General features: G+C 46.1%; 1 protein-coding gene across 1 annotated transcript in view; it reads left to right on the top strand.

Annotated features, from left to right (window-relative positions):
- Nucleotides 1-12,415: 12,415 nt before the first annotated feature.
- COL3A1 (collagen type III alpha 1 chain) overlaps nucleotides 12,416-23,064 on the top strand; it is a 38,151-nt gene continuing 27,502 nt past the window's right edge. Inside the window, exons 1-4 of the mRNA XM_036319803.1 lie at nucleotides 12,416-12,633; nucleotides 20,866-21,068; nucleotides 21,318-21,368; nucleotides 21,800-21,913. Coding sequence (XP_036175696.1) covers nucleotides 12,549-12,633; nucleotides 20,866-21,068; nucleotides 21,318-21,368; nucleotides 21,800-21,913 — 453 coding nt within the window. The 5' untranslated portion in view covers nucleotides 12,416-12,548. The remainder of the gene's footprint in view (nucleotides 12,634-20,865; nucleotides 21,069-21,317; nucleotides 21,369-21,799; nucleotides 21,914-23,064) is intronic.

Here is a 23,064-nt window from a genome sequence, read left to right on the forward strand (position 1 = left end):
TCCTCCGGCCGCGGTGTCTGCAGGACAGACGGGCGCCCTCCTCCAGCCCGACCCCCCACCGCCTCTCCAGTCCGGCCTTCAGCCCGGGCCGCCTCCGCCTCCGCCTCCAGACCAGGCGGCAGCGCTTCCCCCAGGAGCCCGGTCCTCCCCGCGGCCGCCCCGCCTACCTGTCCGGGGCTGTGTCCACCGAAGGCCGCGGCCCTGGCGGGCGGAAGGCGGAGGAAGCCGAGGGCGCTGAGCCTCTTGAGGCGCAAACCCACCGCGGGGGCCGCTTCTCTCGGCGACGAGCTGGGCCCCCCAGGGGAGGGGGTGACCTCGGACCCCGAGGAGGCCTGGCCTGGGGAGGGGGTGGCCCAGGCCCCTGTAGAGCCTGGTGCTGCCCCGACCTCCGCCGTGATCCCTGGGAACCACTTCCGGGTGAGGAGGGCCGTGACCTCCTGGGAACCACTTCCGGGTGAGGAGGGCGGCTCCTGGAAAGATGGGCCACACCTGGCCCCTCCGCAGGTGGCCCCCCAACCCCACCCCCGCGGGGCGGGCGAGCGTCTCTCCCAAAGGCTCCCCCTCCGACACCGCCAGGAGCCTGGGGCCCGGAGGCCTTTGGGGGCCCTTCTGCGCCCCGTGGGGCAGCGGTTCTCAACCTGTGGGTCGCGACCCCTTTGGGTCGCCTAAGACCATCGGAAAACACATCTATAATTACATATTGTTTTTGCGATTAATCACTATGCTTTCATTATGTTCAGTTTGTAACCATGAAATTGGGGGTCCCCACAACATGAGGAGCTGTATGAAAGGGTCGCGGCGTTAGGAAGGTTGAGAACCACTGCCCTGGGGTCTCCCCGAAACCACTGGGCGGCCCTTAACCACCCGGACCCTCTCCCGGGCACTGGGCCACCTGCGGCCATAAAGCTTCTGCCGGAAAAATAAAAAATTAAAAAACAAAGGAAGTGACACGTGAGGACAGATGGCGCGGCCATGGAAGGTCGCAGTGGGAAGGACAGCGGAGGCTCGGCCGGCGCCGCTCACAGGACTTCATGGCCCCGTGTCCCGGCGCCTCTGCGGCTCAGGCCCCGGCTCGGGCCGGAGCGCACAGGGGATGGAAGTGCTGTTTGGAGAGAGTCCTTCTTTGAAGAAATCGAAAGTTAATCAGAGAGAGAGGGAGAGAGAGAGAAGGGGGGGGGAGACTGCTGCGAGGCCAGGCTGAGCGAGCTGGAGGGCAGGGCCGCTGCTGCCGGCGGAGGCCTGGGACGTGTGTCTCCGCCACCCCGGCCGCTCCGCCACCCGTGTCCGCCCCGCCGGCGCCTGCTCGTGGCTCACGTCGGGGCGGAGGGGCCGCAGGGGCGGGGGGCCTGATTTTCCACTTTCTGCGGACGCGCTGAGCCTCCCCATCCTGACGCCGGGGGACCCGGGCCGTCCCCGCAGGCTCTGAGGGAAGCAACAGCAGGATCAGGAGCGTGGCTCGGGGAGGAGGCCTGGCGCCTAGCGGGCGCTCCCCCCAGCTCAGGGCAGCGCCGCCAAGGGCCTCCCCGCGTCTGCCTCCCCGGCCGGAGTCTCCGTCCTCCTTTCCGCTCCAGCACAACGGAAGCGGCGTCTTTGCTTAGACTCTCCACGTCGCTGTTCCACCCACACGACGGGCTGTCTCCAGGTGGGAGCCCGCGAGGCCACTGCGGCCCTGACCGCACACGCAGGCGTCGGGGCGGCTGTTTTTCGGGAAATGCCGCAGGGCGCCACTCCCATTCCATCGCAGGGAGCGCCCACGGTGCTTGGTGGCTGCAGAACATGAACCACCTTCAGTGCACCCTCCGCTGAAGACGCTCAGAGGTAGGTTTCAAATCAATACGCGGCCGAGAGAACACTGAGCCGAACACTGTCCCCACGTGTCACTAAAGAGGAGCGCGCTCCTTCGAGCACAAAGTGCGGACCTGTGTAACGCTTCGCAGGGCGCAGACTTTGTGACGCGGGGGCCACAGCGGGCGCTTACACTGGACCGGAGGCCGGGACGAAAGCATGGAGGGAGTGTGTGTGTGAGCTAATGTAAATTCAAAGTAAACATCATTGCATAAAAGGGTACGGTCTTTTATTTCAATAGTTTTATTCGTTTCAAACCAGCTGGATCCGGCCCGCGGGCCGTAGTTTGCCCACGGCTGACTTAGGGCCACACGGGGGTAAAATAATGGATTTCAGACGCGAACTTCCCGGATTTGAATCTCGGCTCTGCCAGTGCGCTCACCAGGTCCCCTCTGGCAGGTCATTTCCCTCCTTTGTGAACCAGGCGTAAAATGGTGCCTGCTGGGTGTTGCGGAGGGGGTCGCATGGGGCATACACACGGAATTTTATGTATGCATTTAATACTAGCGGCCCGGGGCGCACCCCGGGAGCTCTCTGTTTCCAGTAGCTGTGCCCTGCTCGCCTTGAGAGCCACTGCTGGTTTGGCCACGACGGTGTTATGGCGTGACGTCCAGGGGCCTTTTACATAAGAGATCTCATATTAAATGTGTGTATGATTATTGTATATATAGAGTTAGAATAGGGCTGGCACATAGACAGTACTACATAAAATTGCTGTTATTATTATTAATCATTATTATTATCAAAAGGCTTTGTTTATTGTTGATTGTGGACAATCACCCACAATTATTTTTCCATTACAGTAACCTTCTTCATACTAATAAAACCCAAACATGCAAACCCACTTCATAACCCATGCACTAAACAGATGTTCACTGACCACCTTATGTGCCAAGAACTGCATCTGGCATTAGATATTTAATATTTTGGGGGGGTTTATTTGGGGGTGGCTCAAGTTCTCTGCCTTATGCTCTTCAGGGCTGTGCTCAAATGACATAGTTAAACACAATTTCTGGGAATGTTTTGGTAGTGGGGGGACTCTGCTGCTTCTTCCTTACTAACCCCATTCCTTCCTTTATCCATGCAAACTAGCGTTTAAAGGCCAATTTTTTCTTACAAGCTGCAAAAATTTATCTCTTGGACAACAATCCAAAATAAACAGTTCAAACAAGATATGCTTTGGAAAAATGTTAATAAACTTGCCTCTGGGAAATTATTTGAATTTACTTGTATTTCTTTCCCTTGGAAGGGACTTAAAAAAAAAGGAACTAAGAAAAATGTCTTAAGCTTTTACAGATGGATACTTTTATTCTAAAGTGACACTTTCCCTATAAAACCACTATTCAAAGTTGAGAATTGGGAGGATTTTAATTGAATTGAATTATATAAATGAGACTGGAAAAAATAATGAAATCGCCAGAAAGCTTAGAATCATTGGCATTGGACTACTAGATTCTCAACCTGTCATCAGCCAATAGTTCCTTACTGAGTGCCCATGGATTTTAGAAATAAATTCGTAACATCTTTGAGACCTTCCTGCTAGGTACTAGAGGCAAGATGACAACCCTTCCCCATGGGGTTTAAACTCTTGCACGGAATATAAAGCAATAATTTGGAGGAACCGAGTAGATGACTGTAATAAATAACTGCCAGAAAATAAAGCAAGCACCTTGGGAACGGGGCCATTCACTATGGCCCACACTTGGACACTCCTTGTAAGTATTTGAAAATCCTGTGAGTAAAGATTCCCTTTGCCCCAAACTCTTGAAGCCCATTTCCCCTAGGTTCTCAGCTGTTGAGAAGAGACAATGAAAAGTGTTCTCATTATCTGTTTTAGCCATGGAGAAGGACATTTCACTTCACCAGGACAGTGCCAGGAAGAACACCAATGGAGACAGCTAACACCAGGATGGGTACCCATAGGCCAGCGGTTCTCAACCTGTGGGCCGCGACCCCTTTGGGGGTCGAACGACCCTTTCACAGGGGTCGCCTAAGACCATCGGAAAACACATATATAATTACATATTGTTTCGTGATTAATCACTATCCTTTCATTATGTTCAATGTGTAACAATGAAAATACATCCTGCATATCAGATATTTACATTATGATTCATAACAGTAGCAAAATTACAGTGATGAAGTAGCCACGAAAATGATCTTATGGTTGGGGGTCACCACAACATGAGGAACTGTATGAAAGGGTCGCGGCGTTAGGAAGGTTGAGAACCACTGTTAAGCTGTTGAGAAGAGACAATGAAAAGTGTTCTCATTATCTGTTTTAGCCATGGAGAAGGACATTCCACCTCACCAGGACAGTGCTGGGAAGAACACCAATGGAGACAGCTAACACCAGGGTGGGTACCCATAGGCACTGAACGTGTTGGCTGGTCAGTGCTACTGCTTTTATTTCCTCCAGTTCACTTGTCACGCTGCCTTCTTCTGAACAGCTACGAAGGATTTTACTAACTAGGATGGCTGCAATCATTAAAAATTTGGTGAAATTCCAAAATCCACAAACCCTAGAAATTTTCCTGGATCCCCTCCTTGGAGAAATACTGCAAGCAACTTACGACATCCTAAATCAGAGAGGTTGGGCTGGAAAACCATTTATGTAATTTCTCTGCTTTTGTTTTGGGGAATCTTCCAAGAGAAGTGTCTAGAGAATCCGATATAATTATGAGCAGGATTTGCTAACGTGGCCTCAACAATGATTTTACTTTTCTTGTAACGTTGCACTCAGCTCCACATCATTTTTTCCAGTGGTGTGTCACGCTGTCCCCATGGACTGTCTGGCCGTATGCTGCCCTGGTGTTGGCTATAGCAAAAAGGGTGGATGTACAATTCCCTTCCTCAGCCTGATGTTCATGTCAGTGAAATCTCCCAAGATGCACCCCTTTATCTTTCCCTCCCATTAAATAGATATGAGTTCAAAGAGTCTCTCAGTTTTTAATTATATTTTAAATAGAAAATAGTAACTTTGATCATTTAAGAGCCTTGAATTTTAGCTATGAATTTCCTCCTAATGAGTTAGTCATCATAACTAATAACTAGCAAATACATCTCTTTCTTTTTCCTTCCCTTCCCCGTGTGAGAGGATGCTTCTGGGAGAGTGGGAAGGTCAGGGGATCCTCACACCACCCACCCCACTGCGACCAGTGCTGCCTCCAACTACTAACTCCCAGCCGCTGGCCTCCACTGCGGGTCACACCCGCACTGAGATCTTGGGAGTGACTGTTTCAGCTCACACCAGGCAGCAATCCAAGGGATACAATCCTGACACGGAATCCAAGTCAACGTGGCTGCCCACTTCACAGCTAACTGTGCCCCTAACAACCAACATTAGTAATAAACACATGGACCCCAGTTCTCATCCATAGGGCACCTTTCGGGGATGCTATTCCATGACTTCTCTGTGTCCCTTGACATAGTTGACTAAACAGACAGAAATTTCTACAGTTCCCCAGGCAATTTACAGACACACACACACACACACACACACACACACACACATCAAGCAATACAAAACAAAACTTGAAGCATTTGTCTTACATTATGAGTGGGGTGTCCGTATTTGTGGAAGGGGAGGGAATTTTCAGTATTTTGATTTGATACATGACATTATTATTTTTTTTCTTTTTAAAAAATTTAACTGCAAGGAAATTGAATCAAGTAAATTTGAACAAAAGGGGTAAGAACTCCTTTGGGAAGCATTTTTTCCTGTTGATTCTCATTCCGGTGCCATTTTGTTTTTAAACAAATAAAACAGATTATAATTGGGATGCATTTCTATTTCAACTATTTAAATTCAGTTTGAAATTAACTTTTGACTTTTCTGTCATTCTCTCTTACCATCCTTGGTAAAATACCTGTTTCTTTCCATTTTGTAATCTTTGTGTGGTCTTTTATTTGTGATACTTGTGGTAAACACAGAGTTTGCCTGCTTTCAATTTGTTTGCTAACCCGTTCTATTGTTTATTTTTTTCTATTTTAGAAACAAATCCATAACATCTGGAAGTATTAACCAGCCATTGTAAATCCAAAGACTTCCTGTGCTGGAGAGAGCGACCCCCCCTTTTCTCAGAGCGATGGAAACACTGGGGATAATCCAATTACTGAGAATTACAGGAGTTCTAAAGCAACAGAAGAAATGGATTACTTCCCATGGATTTTGCTGGATTAAGTGTTCCATATTTTAAATCACATGCCATTTGATATTTATTAATTGCCTGCTATGTGCAAGGCCATGCGATAGCTCCTATAGAGTATACAATGATGAATAAACGTGAGTCTTGCCCTCAAGTAGCTTTCAGTCGAGTACAGGAGATAAAAAAGCTGCAAATGAAAAGAAACTAAGAGCCACGAGAAAGGTAGAGGAGGTGAAAGCAGGAGGAGAATGGTCTCGGCAAGGGAGGGTCTGAAAAAGTTCCTTTATTGGTGATGTTTGGGCTGAGCCTTGACAGCTGTGCAGGAGTTGAGCACATGGGGTGAGCACAGGTCGTTTCAGACAGCCCAGTGCACCCAAAGGCATGGGAACAAGCAGCTACGCCAGGCGTTGCAAGAAGAGAGCCATTCCATTGGTTAAGCATTTAGTGCCGAAAGCAGGGTGAGGTGCATGTCAGAACGTACCTAAGAGAACTTACTGGGATGGCGGTAGGAAACAGAGATGATGGCTGCACATTAGAGAATAAAAATAAAGTCCTAGTAATCTATTCAATATCACCCAAGATCAACACTGTGAACCATCAATATGGCATCGTTTCTATGTGGAAATTTTCTACTTGGAATGACTTGTTTTCATTAGTCAGATGTTTTGACTTAATCACTTCATGAAACGCAGCTAACATCTGTAAAATGATGAGAGGTAGAGGCGAATTCCTGGTCTGGGTTTTGTAAATTTTAAGAAATGCCTATATTATTAAACACTTAGTCCCTCCCTCCCCCCCACACACACGCTTTTATTTATTTACTTGTCAATAAGTTTACATGCTTGAGGGGACACATCATCACGTGAACTCTGTGTCCAATGGCCTGAGCAAGAAGGTGGCTTCGGCATGTGGCACGGACCACGCTGCTGTTTCCCAGGGCATGAGTGACCTTTCCTCTGATTCCTCTGGTGTTGTTTGGTTTGCCACCACAACTCACTGTGTCGTTCTTTCCTTTGTCTTCATAAGCACATTTCTCACTCAAGTAGAATTCAGTTCCATCTCAAGCCTAAGCATCTTCGGTTTTAAGAAGAGCCGTGTGCTCCTTCTGTTCCAAAGACCCTGCCTAAGCCAGGAAAGAGGACTTTGGTCCACGGCCTCCAGACATCCCTGCCATTTCAGAAGTCTGCTTCCTGGCAGGTCTCCACTCATGGCCCCAACATGGCAGAAGGAGAGCGCCTAAGACTTTACATCCTCCATCCCAACCCACTCACTTTTTCACATTTATTAATACCCATTATATACTAGAAACTATGCTTGGTGCTGTGCATGACTTTTTAAAGGAGCTTGGGATAAAAAATAAGAATGGCCTGTAAGAGGAAATAAAATAGTACATAAATATGAAACAAAGCTACGAAATGAACATTGCCACATGCCAGCCAAGGCTGCAAAGGGCAACACGTAGATCCTTGGGAAGAAAAGGTGTCCATTTGCCACAGCCTCCTTCTACCCGGGATCTAACGTTGGCGTGACCCATAGGCCAACAGCACGCATAGATCGAGAGCTTCTCTACACACGATCCAACATAGAGACAGACATAAAGTCTTCAGAGAGCTTTGACATGAGCACTAATGCTGCTCTGAGAGGAGTTAGTTGTACAGAGTAACAGGCATGACAAGTGAAACATGGAAAGGCCACAGTTACTGCCATTTGTTTGGGGACAAAGAGGCAGAAGCTTCTAGATCAGTGGTTCTCAACCTTCCTAATGCCGCGACCCTTTAATACAGTTCCTCATGTTGTGGTGATCCCCAATTTCATGGTTACAAATTGAACATAATTAAAGCATAGTGATTCATCAATATGTAATTATATATGTGTTTTCCGATGGTCTTAGGCGAGCCTGTGAAAGGGTCGTTCGACCCCCAAAGGGGTCGCGACCCACAGATTGAGAACCGCTTCTCTAGATCTTTGTCTTCTTAAGAACTATTTGTATTAAAATAATTCTGGACTCCCATTGAGTGGACGAACATTGAAAATATGGATAGGAAGTAAAATCAGTCTCCATTAGAAGTCTGCAAACACATTGAGTTTGGCTTTGGCTTATCTCCTGTTCTATCGGAAGATGGTGATTGGGGCCTTCTTTTTATCTTCACACAGAACGGGCCACGTTTGCAAAGCCGTTGCAGCTGTGTTGGATGCTGCTGGAAATTCCTAAGCGTGACTCAGATGACAGATTATATTTGAGAGAGAACTGTGGGGTGTGCAGAGTGGAGCGTCAATCCTGAGAGTGATTAAGTTAGCAAAGACCCAACGGGGAGCTCTTCAACTCCTTCAAAATGTTGTATACCAGCCTCTGTGTCACCTTGGAGGTAAAATTCATAAATAAGTACTTACACGACTCTGGGGTGAGTCACTGTGTTAGGTAATGAGATGAATTCCAACTTTCTATGAATTTTCAAGTACAATTACAATAATAATTATAATGGCAAATCACTATCATGGAAACATAACTTCATTCAGGAAGACATCATTCTAACACTTGAGAAACTTTCACAGTTCAAACATGTACATTAGGGCAGTTTCCAGGAAACTTTACTGGCTCACATTTTTGCCAACCTGGAATAGTGTATGTGTATATTATATATAATGTATATTTATGCATGTATGTAAACATACATAGAAACACACCTTAAACACACACAAACACATATGTAAATTCTCTTGCATCCCCTAAAAATGGACTCCATTATTCAGTACAAGTTTATGAGTATTTACTCAAATTTTTAAAAATTAGGGAAATATTGGAAATTACTTAAAAATTAACAATAAGCCAAAAATCAGAAAAATAGTGTTTTTAAAAATTGGCCATTAACTCCATCCTTTCTCTTCTCTTTATCCTTTTATAATCAATCCCCCAGTAGGAAAAAAAATACAAGATTAAATTCCAAATTTCTATTCACACAATTCCTAAATTGTGTAAAAATATTGTTACTGCAATCAGTGACTAATCTAAGTGGAAAACATGGTGAAAACTTTTGGAAAGTGTGTTATTCAGTTCCAATTCCAATGAGTAATTTTGAGAGTCCTATAACTTCTTTGAACTTTCTGTTTAATCTTGGGGCAATTTTCAGCTGAAAAAATACAAGGATAGAAATGCAAAACCTCAGGTTTAACAGCAAAGGATAGAATAGATAGATAGATGATAAAAGAATAGAGATATGTCATGTGTCCAAAATGATCATGTTGTAGTACACTTCATTTTACTAAATGTCAAGGAAATTTGAGTCTTGTCCAATTTTCTAGGCTAAAGAGAAGTGGTTATCAATATAGTTTTGTAAGAACAAACACAAGGGACAATTAACTCTACCTTGGGAACTAAGAGGAAATGAAAGAAAGGATTTTAAAAAATTGGTTAGAGTAACCACTCAAATATTTGCCTATCAAATTCCACTACCCATGTCTGCCCCAATTTTGAATCTCTATGGTTAGATACACCCAAGTCCTTCAACTACAACATGACACTTACAACCATCTTTCTGGTTCTATTACACACATATTGGCATTTGCTGAAATTCTTTTAAAGGAAACCCAACCCTCCAAATGTGCTTTTACCCAGGAAACAAAGTTAACTGATACACTCTCTAGAAATAGTGAAGAAAATGTGCATGTACTTTATCATTATTTGGTAAGTTATCCTCAGTTAGGCTACAGTTCTGCTATGGATTCAGTCTATTTTTAAGTGCATCTTTATCACAAGTACATTTTAAAGGGGCTTACAGTTGTTTGAAAGCATATAACAATATCCATAAGATAATGCATCTCCTTGTCTTAAGAAAGGAAACCACACACGAAGCAGTACCATGAGAGACAGAGCGCTCTCCTCCATGTGTTTCTCATGATGGAGAGAATTGGTTTTCTCATTGCTCTTGGAGAGAGCACTGCTGACATTCGCTGGCCCACTGAGTTCACCACAGCTGTGCTCATGCATCGCTTCCCAAGCCCCGTTTTCTACTGAACTGGGAAAGATTTGAACTTGGGGTTGGAATTGGCCACACCCTGCTCTGCCTCATCTCTCCAGTCTCTCTCAGTTAAACGAGAGCCAGATGCATCGTGCTGTCATGGGGTTTGGAACTGTAAGAAGACTCCAAATGTAGTCAGAGGGCGACCTGGACTGTGTGTGTGAGCTGGTCGACCTCAGGGAAGCCAGGGCTGCGTAGAAGGAATGTGTCAGGATTCATCACTGAGTGCTTTCACCCAGCGCTGATATCAGCTCAGGTCCGATTTAGAAAACGCAGTGACATGAGGAGGAGGAGTGGGGCCTGGGACACAGCGCAAAGGGTCCCGGTGCAGGCCCTCGGAACATGCTCGCGGTATCGCCGAAAGCTACGTCACAGTCGGGAGCATGAGATGCCTCTTCTCTCTGGGTGTCTCGTGGGCACCTTGAGACACAACACTTCCATGTGCAAAATATCATCTAACTGTCCTTACGTGAATGCATCCACCATACATTTTTCTTATGAGAATAAATGAATATAAAACTTTTACTTGAAAAGCTAATCAATTTTAGGACAAAAAAAACAATAGAACATGTAGTACAGGTAATGCCTGAAAGAAAGCATAAAAAGCATAATTTTAAAAAATGCCTGTTTTTCACAGTGGAAAAGAATTCTAATGCAGAAATTAAATTTCACCTTCATTGACCATCTAAAACAATAAGATAATGAATATACATATATGATATTTTTTTGTTCAAGCATCAAAGACACCAGGAGGAAAAAATGAATCATATTTCTGACTCGTTGTGAACACACACAGAAGTTTTAAATCTAAAATGAAGCTGATGGGGAGATAGGAAGATGCACAGATGGCCACCTCTCTCCCGGCATCTCCATGTGATCCAGGAGCGCGCATTTGCCTAGCCGTCCAATGGTGACCTTTCTCCTCCGCAAGCAGTGTCTCTCCAGCCTAAAATCTGCAGATGCACAGTGATTGGTCCAACGACGTCTCCTTCCCTGTCATCCCGTGGATGATGTCATCCGGTGGATGATGTCATCCGCATCCGGGCATCTTGGTGCTGTTGTAACTGGGCCGGCGGAGAAGCAAGTGTTCCGCTGCCCATGCTCATACAACAGACAGTCACCTGGGAAGATACTTACCATGTCTGAACGGAGTGAAAATTAAGTAACATAAATTGGGAAGTGGAAAGATGAAAACAAGTTTAAAGGAACAAAGCTTTGAGCTGGGTCTTAAGGAAATGCCTTCAGTGAACGGGTGTGAGGTGCGGAGAATTTTATGTGCACATACACGCATGGAGGTGGCCGTGCTGAACATGAACACGGGAAAAATAAAACAAATGCAGGGGGTCTTGAGGAGAATAGAAAGGCCTGCGTGGAATACAGGAAGGAGCGAGGGAATGAGGGCTGGTGATGAGGGTGGGAAGAAAGATCTCGCTTACTAGAAGTATCTGGATCCTGTGGACAACCAGGGTTTTCTTGCCAAGATGTCATGAAGAACTGTATGTGGTACGCGCCCCTTTCTCATACAGGTCCCAGAACGTGTCTCTAGGTCCAGAGATACATTGAAAGGCTGTGTTCACGTGGCCCGAAATGCATGCCTGTGGGCGTCTGCATCCGGAAATTGTCATATTAATCTTTGTAGCAACTCAGATAGAAGGAAGACTTTTTGGGGTGCTCTTTGGATATTCCATGTGACAAGCTGCTTCTTTTCCTGTTTCTTAAAAAGAATTAAGCCATGGAAAGGCTAACTTTTTCTCTAGAAAAATCCGTCCTGGCTTTCACAGCAGCATACAAATTTGAACTCAAGAAATCCCTCTTTGGCTGGCTAAGGAGAACTAGAAACAGCAAAGATAAGTATTTAACTTTTAAAATGCCGTTCAGACATCCGCCTGAAACTACACAGCCGGGACCAGGGGGCGTGGGCGAGGAGGACAAGCAGGCCTTTCTTCCCGGGACTCCCTGACAGCCCCTCTCCAAATGGAATGAGAGTGGGATCTGGCAAGATCCCAACATAAAACCTTCTAGGAAGATCAGGTTTGCAAATCAGCCATGCCCACACAGAGGGCACCAACATCCTTAAGATCAGGCAGGGAATGTTAGAAGGAAAATATTTTTTTAAAAAGTACATGCATTCCATTATTTTCTTAAAATAGCAGGCAGAGAGAGGTGTGGAGAGCTGGCCTGAAGTTGCCCAGACGTATAGGTGCTTAAACTAGGCAGCAAATGCCTACGTAAACAGAGGCATCCGCAGTCCAGATGTGCTCCTTCTCTCCCTCGGTGGGTTGTGTCTCCTGTACGAGCAGAAGACATATTAATCACTCCTTTTACTGCAGAGGGGATGGGTGCTGCTCTCATATTTCAGAAAGGGGCTGGCAAGTGAGCGAAGCCAAACTTTTTCCTATTTAAGGCCACAGCAGCGGGCTCCCCACGGCTGGCTGCGAGGACGGCCCCGGTGCTGGAGGGCAGGGGCGACTGATGGTGCTACTCTGAGCGGCCCCTTCTCTCCTTTGTGCACGGAGAGTCTCATGTCTGACCTGTAGACATGATGAGCTTCGTGCGGAAGGGGACCTGGCTGCTCCTCACTCTGCTGCATCCCGCGCTGGTCCTGGCCCAGCAGCTCCCGGAAGGTGAGTGGGTGCCCGTTCCCCCAGCTCCCGGCGCCCTGCCTCTCCCTCTGCGGGCACAGGCGGCAGCCAGGGGCACTGGGCTCCGGAGGTGGTCCCCCTGTCCGCCTCCCAGATGTGAGCGTGCGGGGGGCCAGGATGGTGCTGGGGAGCGCCTGTGCCTAGAAAGCAGAGTGTCCTTTCTGACTGAGACGCTCGCCGGTGCCTGAGATAAAGATGTTTCCCACTCACTTGCTCTCATGTTCGCGGCCCTGGGAGCTCTTACAGCGGCTTGAAAGCCCCGGTCCTGGCTGCTAACGTCCTGGAATGCCTCCCGGGCAGCTGGAAGCCATCGGGCGCCTGGAACGCGCTATGCTCTCCTTTGTATGCTGGGTTCTTTGTACAGGGGGATAGGGAGCCCTGTTTTCCCAGGAAGAGAATGCATTTAAGTCAGAGCCTGCAGTAAGAATCGCCTAAAGGAAACGCTACACATGATTAGAGTCACTGGATAGGTTTCTGTACAAGGCAACACGGTCATCTTAGCCCCTTCAACAGGTTCAAACTGTTCCCGGAGTTTCATGGCTCCTAACTTTTTTCTGTTTCAAGCACTTGGCGTGTTGACTAATACAATTTTCTAATAGTTTGTTGTTAAGGGTCTAGTGCTTTATGTCTGTCCTGCATTTCACCTGCATCTGCATGGATAAAGGGGATAGTTTTTAAAACATGCCTTCAACAGAAATGCTTGACTTGCCTGCAAACAAGGTAAAGACATGGGGCTGTTTGACTCCCAGAAGCTTGATGTGTTGTGTATTCTAATAAGCGCAAACAATGAAGTTCATGTTCTACTTTCCCCAAAACCACATCTGCTTCATTATCTGATTATGTGGAAATGCTCCTTTCAATCCATACGTTTCTTAGTCATCAGAATCCTGGACATATTGGAATACGAACTTAAAGAGGAATAAGTACTTAAATGTTAAATGTGAAGGTGCTAGAAGAAACCATTACACATCCATTACCATTTGCACAAAATGTCCACATCTAAACCTATAGCCTTCGCAAACGTGGGGTCTGGAAATGGTTGTCTTTGTTTTTAGTACCAAATACCTTTGATGTTCTCACAGGTCCTATATGTAAGCGGCAGCGGGGGGATGGGGGGGACCCCAATGGCATTTCCTCAGTCGTATTCAGCCTCTGGCCACAAAGAAAAGAAACACTCAAGTCCCTGATTCCCTCACCCCCCACCCCACCCCCCCCTTCCTTCTCTCCCACCTCCTTCCCCTCCTTCTTATCTGTCCACCCCTTTTGGCTCCTTTGCACTTCCTCCCCCTTTTCATTCTTTCACTCGTCACCCCACCCCCTTCCCAGGCAAGTCCACCTCTCCTCCTCTCTCACCCCCCATCCTCACAGAATCCTTCATCCTCCACCCTCTCGTTTCTCCCCCCTTTTCCTCTCCATCCAGACCCTCCCAGAAGATGCTAAACTCCTACGCCCTGGCTAGAAAGCCCAGCGACTCCTACCACACCCCCACCACCATAAAGACTTTTACTTTCTTGTGAAGCTTTTAAATTCTTCTGATTTCTGAAAAAGGAAAAAAAATCACAGTTTCCATTTGTTGGAAAGACTACAAACCTTTGGTGTTTAGTTCAAAGACTAACAAAATATTTGTAATTGCCTAGTGGTTATAATTTTTCATAAGCACTGTGGCTATTTGTCTCCTAACCCCAACTTTGGGGAGGAAAAATGTGTGATGCCTCCATTATCTGAACATTACATAATTGTTCTAACTGCCCTTTTTCTCTTTAGCTGCAGGAAAGAATAAACAGCTATGGAACTTTGTTGACACTCTTGGGTGCTTTTTAGTTCAAAAGACATGGAAAGGGATTTTGTTCAGCTTATTGTTTATGTTTAGGAATTTTTTAAGAGAAGACATCTTGTGTTCCCTGTGGGTTTTACAAGACAATTCTGCTGGCCCATGAGCTTGGGGCGGTGCCAGGGGGTGGCTGGGTGCTCAGCAGCGGGAGAACATCATGTAGTTCTCATGTGTGCCCTGAGAAAGAGCACAGCTCCAGCCAACTCTAACCTAGTCTCCACACACGTGTCCTGGAGCAGAAAGCATGTCCTCACAAAGAATTGTGAAAGTCCTATTTAATTCGTGTTTTGCTTCCACCGATGGAGAAACGTGGTCTGTTTTATATTTCCTGTCCTTCAGGAACATGCCAAATTTTAAGCACAAAGACTCACCCCCTAGTGGCTGACCGGCGGAGTTGCAGAGCCAACGCCGACATAAAGGTCACACACAGCTGGATCCTGTTTCATAATGAGATTTAAAAATATGACGTGAATGAATGTTAACTATTAAATATGGATTTCCTAAGAAAATAAGTACATTATGATAGCATAGTGCCACATACAGATAGTCACACACAATAGTCACAATATCTAAAGACTATTTGGAGACGAGCTTGATGTTATGGGCCATTTTAAAAATTCCACATGTAAAATATATAACTTTTTTTGAATAGTTTCTGAGTTTCCGCTATAGTCTTTATTTGACATAAGTATTTCAGGAAGATATTCCTCAATAATATTGCTTCGCTGGGGCAGAGAGATAAGCTACATTTTAATGAAAAGTGCTCTCAGTTGTGGCTTATATTTGCTATTCTGATGCTCCCATGGTGACAATGAGCTGCGGGCCTCTCATTGTGTTAGAACTGCAAATTGTCGGGGACTCTGAGAATCCGGTCCTAGCACAGGCTCTGAGGATCTCTCCTTCCTGCTTGAAGGAGAATTTGTAACGGATCGGGTAGCAGTCACGTTTCCTGGCTTGTGTCCCCCCATAATGAAACTCAGCTACCTAATGGGGAAATGTTAGCGTAAAAATCACTAGAAACAGTTACACTTCTAAGAGGAGAGAATGCAGAATCGCTTACAAGGTTCAGTGTCCAACCCCTAACATGGATTCAGTGCTTCAGTGGAGGTCACACCAGTAAGAAATGATGGTGTTCAGACTAGAACCAAAATTCCGTTAAATTCTAGGTACTTAGAAGAAATAAAATATATGTTAAATTTAGAGTATATGGGTTTTCTTATTTTTGTAACAGTCATTGAAAAGAGATATGAAAAAAATCACATACTGTCCTAGAAAATATATGAGCTGATCCATTTCTAAAGGGAAAAAAAAAAGGCAGATTTTTTTTTTTTTGTTAAGCACTCCGTTTTCAATTGGCAAATCTATTTTTTAAACAAGAGGCTCACTTCTTATTTAACCAGAAATCATCCGCAGTCTTGAGGAATAAATTCTCAGTGAGTAAACTATTCGTACAAAATACTGGTTTTCGTGGGTGGTAACGCCCATTGGCCCAGGGCCCACAGGCTAACAGCCGTGCTGGTGGGATTCTGGCATGAAACCCCCGGGACTGTGGGAGCAGCACACCCCCTGAGGCGAGTCTGGGGAGAGGAAGGAGTGGGATGATGTGCCTTTTGCTGAGTGGCGCCTCCTGGCTCCATATCTTGTCTACAGGCTTATTTTTAAAATCTGGGACCAGGAGCTGTGCGTTTCCCAGGAGTGGAGTTGAGACTGTAGGCAGCCCCTCCAGCGAGTCCCTGCTTCTGCACCTACAGGGGTGCCCGCCAGGCCCGGTGCCCTTCCGAGAGAAGGGTGCCCTCTGCCGAGCGCCTGTGCCCAGGGCGGACGGCTTGGGGCAGATGCCACGGCTGGCAGCCCAGTTCTTTCATTTCGCAGCATCATTTTGTAAATGGGCTCACCGCCTCGCTGGGACGAGAGGGGATTGCTTAAGGCTTAAGGTTTTAAACACGAAAGTTGTCACTGCCTTTACTGGGCACGGACCCTGGTAGTTTTCGGGGCTACACGGACTGTCTGGAAACGGCTCCGTGGACTGTTGCCTGTAAAACGGTTTTCCCTGGAAAAAGCGCAGCCCTGCTGTTTTCCACACTGAGAGAGCGGGGGAGGGAGAGGCGGGGGGTAAGACAAATCCAGCATTTTCAAAGGGGAAACTTTGCCTGTTTCATGTCAAGATGACAACGGAAAGAATGAGATAGAGCTTCTCAGCACAAATCATTCGTGAACTGCAGTTTGAAGAGCTACATTAACCGCGAGAATGTCTGTCTGTGCCTAATGAAAACACAGCAGAAGTGGATTCCTTTCAGATTAACTAACAAATCCCTTGCACTTTCCAGAGCTGAGGTCAAAGAACTGCCATTACAATGCAAGCTCAACGAACAAGAGGAAAAGTTCCAACCAGAGGGCACACATTAAATGGCTCAAAAGATGTAAAAAGCAGAGATAAGGGGTCAGACCCTGTTAACAATTCCACTTGCTTTTAAAAGTCCCATTGAGAAATGCCTGCTTTAGTTAGTAAGAGGGCACTTGCTTCTCTGAAACTGCATTTTCTGCCTTATTTGGTGAGAGGGAGGCAAAGCGCATGCTTCTCGAGTTAATTGAAATCAGAGAAACACCCGTCAAATCTGCAGAGATGTTCATGTGTCTAGACTCAGAAGGGAAGCTTCTGATGACGTTAGAAGCTCATGAATGTGAATGACTTAGTAACATTTTCCAAAACCAGGGTCTTCGGGAGACATCCTTAATAAGGCTTTTGAGGCTGAGTGCAGAAGCCCTGTCTGCTCGCTGTCGCTGGGGGAGACCCTTTTCCGCGCGTGTAAAATCGACGCGAGGTCTTCAGTGCATCTTATTGCTGGTCTGGGTGTCACTGGGTGGGCTTGGAGGGAGAACTTCTTTCCCGTGGGGTCGGGAGAAAAGAAACAGAATTGAACTCCAGATGTTCACGTCTTGGTTTAAGACCAGGCAGGAAAGATTTCTGCAGAAAACGGGTGTCCCTTTCCAAGAAATCCACCTCTTTAGGCTTTGATTTTAAACATGCAGGGTTTAGAAACCTAAGGGGATAAGGCCGTGGCCCTACCCTGCCCTGGGAACTGCTGACAGGGAACGGAGCACAGCAGTTGAGAGAATCATAAAATCTTTATGAATCATCATCTCTAGATGGATTTTAAATTTGTTGGTGAGGACAAAAAGAAGCAGCATCTACCTCGCCCAGGCAAACAACATTTTAAAATTGAAATTATCCATCTCTGTAGAAAAGTCGGGCCCTCAGAGAAAAGTCGGGCCCTCAGAGAAAAGTCGGGCCCTCAGAGAAAAGTCGGGCCCTCAGCCCCAAGCTCCCAGAACTGCCTTTTTAGAGAGCAAATCCCTCCCCGTCTGTGAAATAAGTTACGTCAGGACATACACGGCATCCGTTCTTCATTTGCAAGCATTCCAACGCTCTCTTGTTACTTGGGCCAACATCGCTTTTAGAAAAAGGAGACGTGCTCTCAAATAACGCAGGCCTCCCGTTGAGGCCTCTGGGTTGTAAAAAGCACAATGCACATGGTTTCTAAGGAAACCTGGGCACAGGGGGCTACAGAGCAAGCTTTGTTGTATAACATTGGGCTTAGCCCAATTCTAACAAATTTGCTTACAGTGTTAAGGAAGTCAATATTGTGCTCATGCATTTAGCATTTGCAGAGCAAATGGAAAACACTTATTTCTAGTGATGTGATGATACCTTCAAGGGACAGAACAGGAGGGTGAGTACACAGGAGGAAATGCAGGTTAATTTTAAGGCACTTTAAGAACACAGGAAGAGAAGACATTTAAGATATGAGCTACGCGACCCTAGCTTAAACTGTCATCCTCACTCGTCTCTGATCCGTCATCAGTGTTCAAGAACTCATTTCTATAACAGGTCCTGTATTAAACATAGAAAGATGCTCCTGATCCAGAGACAAAGAGCTGAAAAACCATCCCTATAAAGCAGTAGTGTTTCCCCAGCCTTACTGAAGTATCATCGATATAAAGTTGTATGTATTTAAAGTGCACATGTGCTGATTTCCTAGACACATACATTGTGAAATGGTTACCACAGTCAAGTAATGCACCCACCCCCACAGGCTTACCTTGTGGGTGTGGTAAGCACACTGAGGCTCTAGTCTCTGCAGAATCGATGCAATATCACTACCTGCAGCCATCGCCCTGTGCTCCAGTAGCATTCTCGGGGGGTGGGGGTGGGGAGCCCAAAATCCACACTGTTAATGGGGGAAGCCTGACCTAAAACCAGTCTGTTGGAACGTTTCATAAAGTTAATTTAGAGAGAGGGGTTTTTTTTTGTTTTTTTTTAAGGAAGCCAATGCAAAGACCAAAGGAAGCGTGTCATGCAATTTTCTTAAACTGGCTTCCATCTCATTAAAACTGTCAGATCTCTCCTGGAAACGCAGTAAACTGAGGGTGTCCATTATGCCTGGAGAACAGTGAGGTCAATGCCAGCCCCTCTGCGGTGTCACTGCTCATAAAAATATAAAAAGTGTGGGCCCCCTCTCAGGCACATCTTTTGTGACACCATTTGAGCAGGCCTGCTCACTGGCCTGACGTCCACGTATGGCCTTCAGCCTTTACGCTCACGAAGTATAAAGGAGTGATTCTTCAAAAGCTTAGACATTTCCCCCCAATATCCTCCTATATCTGTTTCAAACACGAAGGAGGAACTAGAATAGCTTGCCTGCTACACATTGCGGTAAAACCACCATGCCTTCTGTTCTGAGCGGTGGGCCGCATTGGGTGACTGTAACACCAAGTAAGGATGCACTTCTAAACTTCTTGAATCAATTGAATCGATGGAGGGTGTTGCGCGAGGTCGTGAAAGTCGTAGCTGCACACGCGAGTGGGCACAGGAAGGGAGGCGATGGTGGGTGGCTGGGGCGTCGGCAGGTTCTGAGTTCTCCTTTCTGGGAACTGCCACTCACCCGCAAACCCTGTAAGCCCCGAATATTCAGCACAAACCTAAACCGTTATCACTGCAGCTCTGTGGGGGGGATGGAGAAACGGGAACTGACAAGGGGATTCGTGGTTGTATGTGAAAAGCTCAGGACCCACGCACGGCCTCTGGGTACCAGGCGGCCAAGTGTGGCTGGTAACCACTGACCTCCCACAGGCAGGCCGCTTCAGGGGCACTCGAAGATCCTGGCTCTGAGAAAATAAAATAAAGGTCCACTTTTCACAAAAATACAAATGCTGGACAGCAAGGACACCATTGGTTGTTTGCAAAACGTTCTGCAGATATTTAGAAACTGCTTTGATTTATTCAGTGCTGGCCAGCTAGCTGAGAAAATAAAATAAAGGTCCACTTTTCACAAAAATACAAATGCTGGACAGCAAGGACACCATTGGTTGTTTGCAAAACGTTCTGCAGATATTTAGAAACTGCTTTGATTTATTCAGTGCTGGCCAGCTAGCGTAGCAGCCCTCAGCCCGAGGCTGCATTTCACCACAACCACAGCTCATGCTTGCAGAACCCGGACCAGGCTCTATTTGGCAGCCCCTATGCTGATTCACTGGTAATAGCTGCTGAAACAGCCCAAAATTTGTGTTGAAGCAAATCTGGGGCCATTTTAAGCCCCAAATGGCCATGATTCATATTTTTCATGTGTTCTTTTATTATTATTATTATTTAGGTCTTACCAATATTTGTTTAAAAAAACACCTTTGTTTTGTAATTTGGGAACCTCTTCACATCCACATGGCACATCCAATATATGGTCATACCATGCCGACCTACCACAGCCCAAAGAGCTGGCGGTGAGATTCTGTATCTGCAGCGAGCGTCGCTGGCTTTCCCAGGGTTCTGGACGGACGTTATGCTGCCCAGAGCAGCTGCGTTTGCCCTGAACTTCTCAGCGAGGTTCATAAAATCCAGACCGTCTTCCGAGGCCCTGACACAATCATCTATAGTCCAGTGCTCCCATCTGCTGCTGGAGCCAATCCTAGCCATTGGGTTGACAGGCTTATTTTCAATGGCACAATCAATAGATAAGTTTCCGCGTTGTGTGGTTTCCATCAGTGCTAAATCCTTACTCTAATAAAATCAAAGTACTTCCTGGCCTGACGAGAAGTTTGCTGTGCTGTGCCGATGTGATGTTCACAGACAGATTTGGTATTCCATGCAACCTCTTACTACTAAGCAAATTAGGTAGGAAAAATAGGCTCTTCTTGGTACCTAACTTTGTGGGTCTTTCATTTTTTCTTTGCATAAGCAAGCTCATAAGAAGATACACGTAATGAAAGGAATAAATTATTTGTTTCGAACCAGCTCTACTTTGGCTGTTGGAAACAGTCATGACATGATAGTGAAAAGCACATTTTGGCAAAACATGAGCAAATGTCACACCATCTTACCTGTTTTCCAGTTATCGATGGAGGATGCTCCCATCTCGGCCAGTCTTACGCGGACAGAGATGTCTGGAAGCCAGAACCATGCCAAATATGCGTCTGCGACTCAGGAGCTGTTCTCTGCGATGACATAATCTGTGATGACCAGGAATTGGACTGCCCCAACCCGGAGATCCCGTTCGGAGAATGCTGCGCGGTGTGCCCTCAGCCTCCGACCACTGTAAGTGGAGAGCACAGCCCTCCTCCTGCAGATCTCTGTTTAAGCACGTGGCTAGGTCCTATCTCCCAGGGCTGTGAAAGGAGCCTGTCCACCAATCCTGTTAGCATTACACGTAAAAGGTGAACATTCTTGGTGTAAAACCAGAGACTGGGTGTGATTTGGGATGAGAAACAGATATGCAACCTGGGACAGACCTCATGGGAAAGTTGCTCCTAAGTCTTTTTAATCTGTATCTTCTCCATTTATTAGCCCACACGCCCTCCGAATGGCCATGGACCTCAAGGCCCGAAGGGAGATCCCGTAAGTAAACATTCTTCAGTGGAATAGCATTAGCTCCTTGAGTAGTTTGCTTAAAAAAAAAAATCGAATAGCCTTTCATAGTTGAACTGTCATCATTTATACATTTATTTGGTAGCACGTATTTCAATAATGACACAAAATCACTCACACGAAGATTCCATGATCGTCCGTGTGAGGAGTCAAACTTCCCAGACTTTCCATAGTGTCCTCATCCCCATGAACAGTTTCCAAAATAAAGTAAAGGTCACTGTGCAAAGGCATGAATGGCACTGAGATTATTCATATGATTTCATTTAAAAGGTATATTTTTCCCAAGAAAATGCATTACTTCTATTGATTCCTCAATTTATAAAGCAGAGAGGCTGCTACTTGATAATGATTCTGAGTCCCTAGGACTTTTCACTGTTTCATTCGTTTTTATGATTTTCTAGGGCCCTCCTGGTATTCCTGGGAGAAATGGCGACCCTGGTCTTCCCGGGCAGCCCGGGACCCCTGGTTCTCCCGGCGCCCCTGGAATCTGTGAATCATGTGCTACTGGTGGCCAGGTAATGCACGTCTGGACAGAAAGATCGCCTTGTTAAAACTCCCTCCTCATTGCCTTTTCGTTAGCCGATAGCACATTGCTCTCCTGTGGGCTCCTTATCTCTATTTTACATATTTAACAAATTCTTATTTAGTGCTGACAAGTGCTGGGTATTTTTCTAAATGTTTTATAAAGATTTACTCTTCCTCATTATGCTAATGCTATTACTACTATATCTCTGCAAAACTTCCCCACGCCTCAGCAGGCATATGCCATGTGCACAATATGTGAGAAATGAACCATCGACTGCCAAAAGGGGTAGCGAGAGAGTTTAGGAATTGCTGCAACTATGTCGACTTCCCTTATCACCCCATGGCACAGCTTCTGGAAGTTTGGATGAAAAACAGTTGAGCTGTGCACATTCCTTATTGACTTCAACAGGACTCTGTTCCTCTTGAAACTCATGGCAAGCAACTAACTCCGCATGTAAAACAGACAGCCAAGCACATAAACAAAGCACCCTTCCGCTGTGATGGAGTAAGGAGAAATTTACAAACGTACACAAATCACTATGAGTTTTAAAAAATTATTTTCAAATATCAATTAACAAGAACCTTAACTTATCCTTATCCTGGTACCAATCAGAACCCCTTGCTAAACCTACAATTCAAAATAGAATCATCTCCGAAGAAATTCAACAACACACGAGCCTTTCTCTTATCCTTGGGCTCATTTTCTATGCAGATGTTTGGTTTTGGGGTGAACCTGTTTCGCATGTCAACCCAAAGCCAGGGGAGGTATATTTTACTTGTATCATTAACTGTTGGGGAAATAATTTGACTTCTCCATTTTTTCAGCTCCAAATGAGAAGGTCAGATTATTCATCCTCTGAAAGCTCTTTGGCCTCAACCAGCCCCTGCTCCTTTGTTTCCGAGGCTGTGACTGTCACTGAGGAATGTTCTGGGTCAGAGCATACAGAAGCAGAGTATGTGGGATCGACATTGCAGTTAGTTAAAAGATCTCAAAGCAACTCCTTCTGCAGAATATAGAGCTATCGAGAGAGGCTAAGCAAGATAATGAAACAATACACCCCACAGCCTCTGGCGTGCGGGAAGTTTCTCTCTGTGGATAGTGGGTGTTGCGTGCACTGCTTCTAAATGCTTTGGAAAAGAA

The sequence above is a fragment of the Myotis myotis genome, unplaced genomic scaffold (genome assembly GCF_014108235.1).
Source record: "Myotis myotis isolate mMyoMyo1 unplaced genomic scaffold, mMyoMyo1.p scaffold_m19_p_8, whole genome shotgun sequence".
In the NCBI taxonomy this organism is placed as follows: domain Eukaryota; kingdom Metazoa; phylum Chordata; class Mammalia; order Chiroptera; family Vespertilionidae; genus Myotis; species Myotis myotis.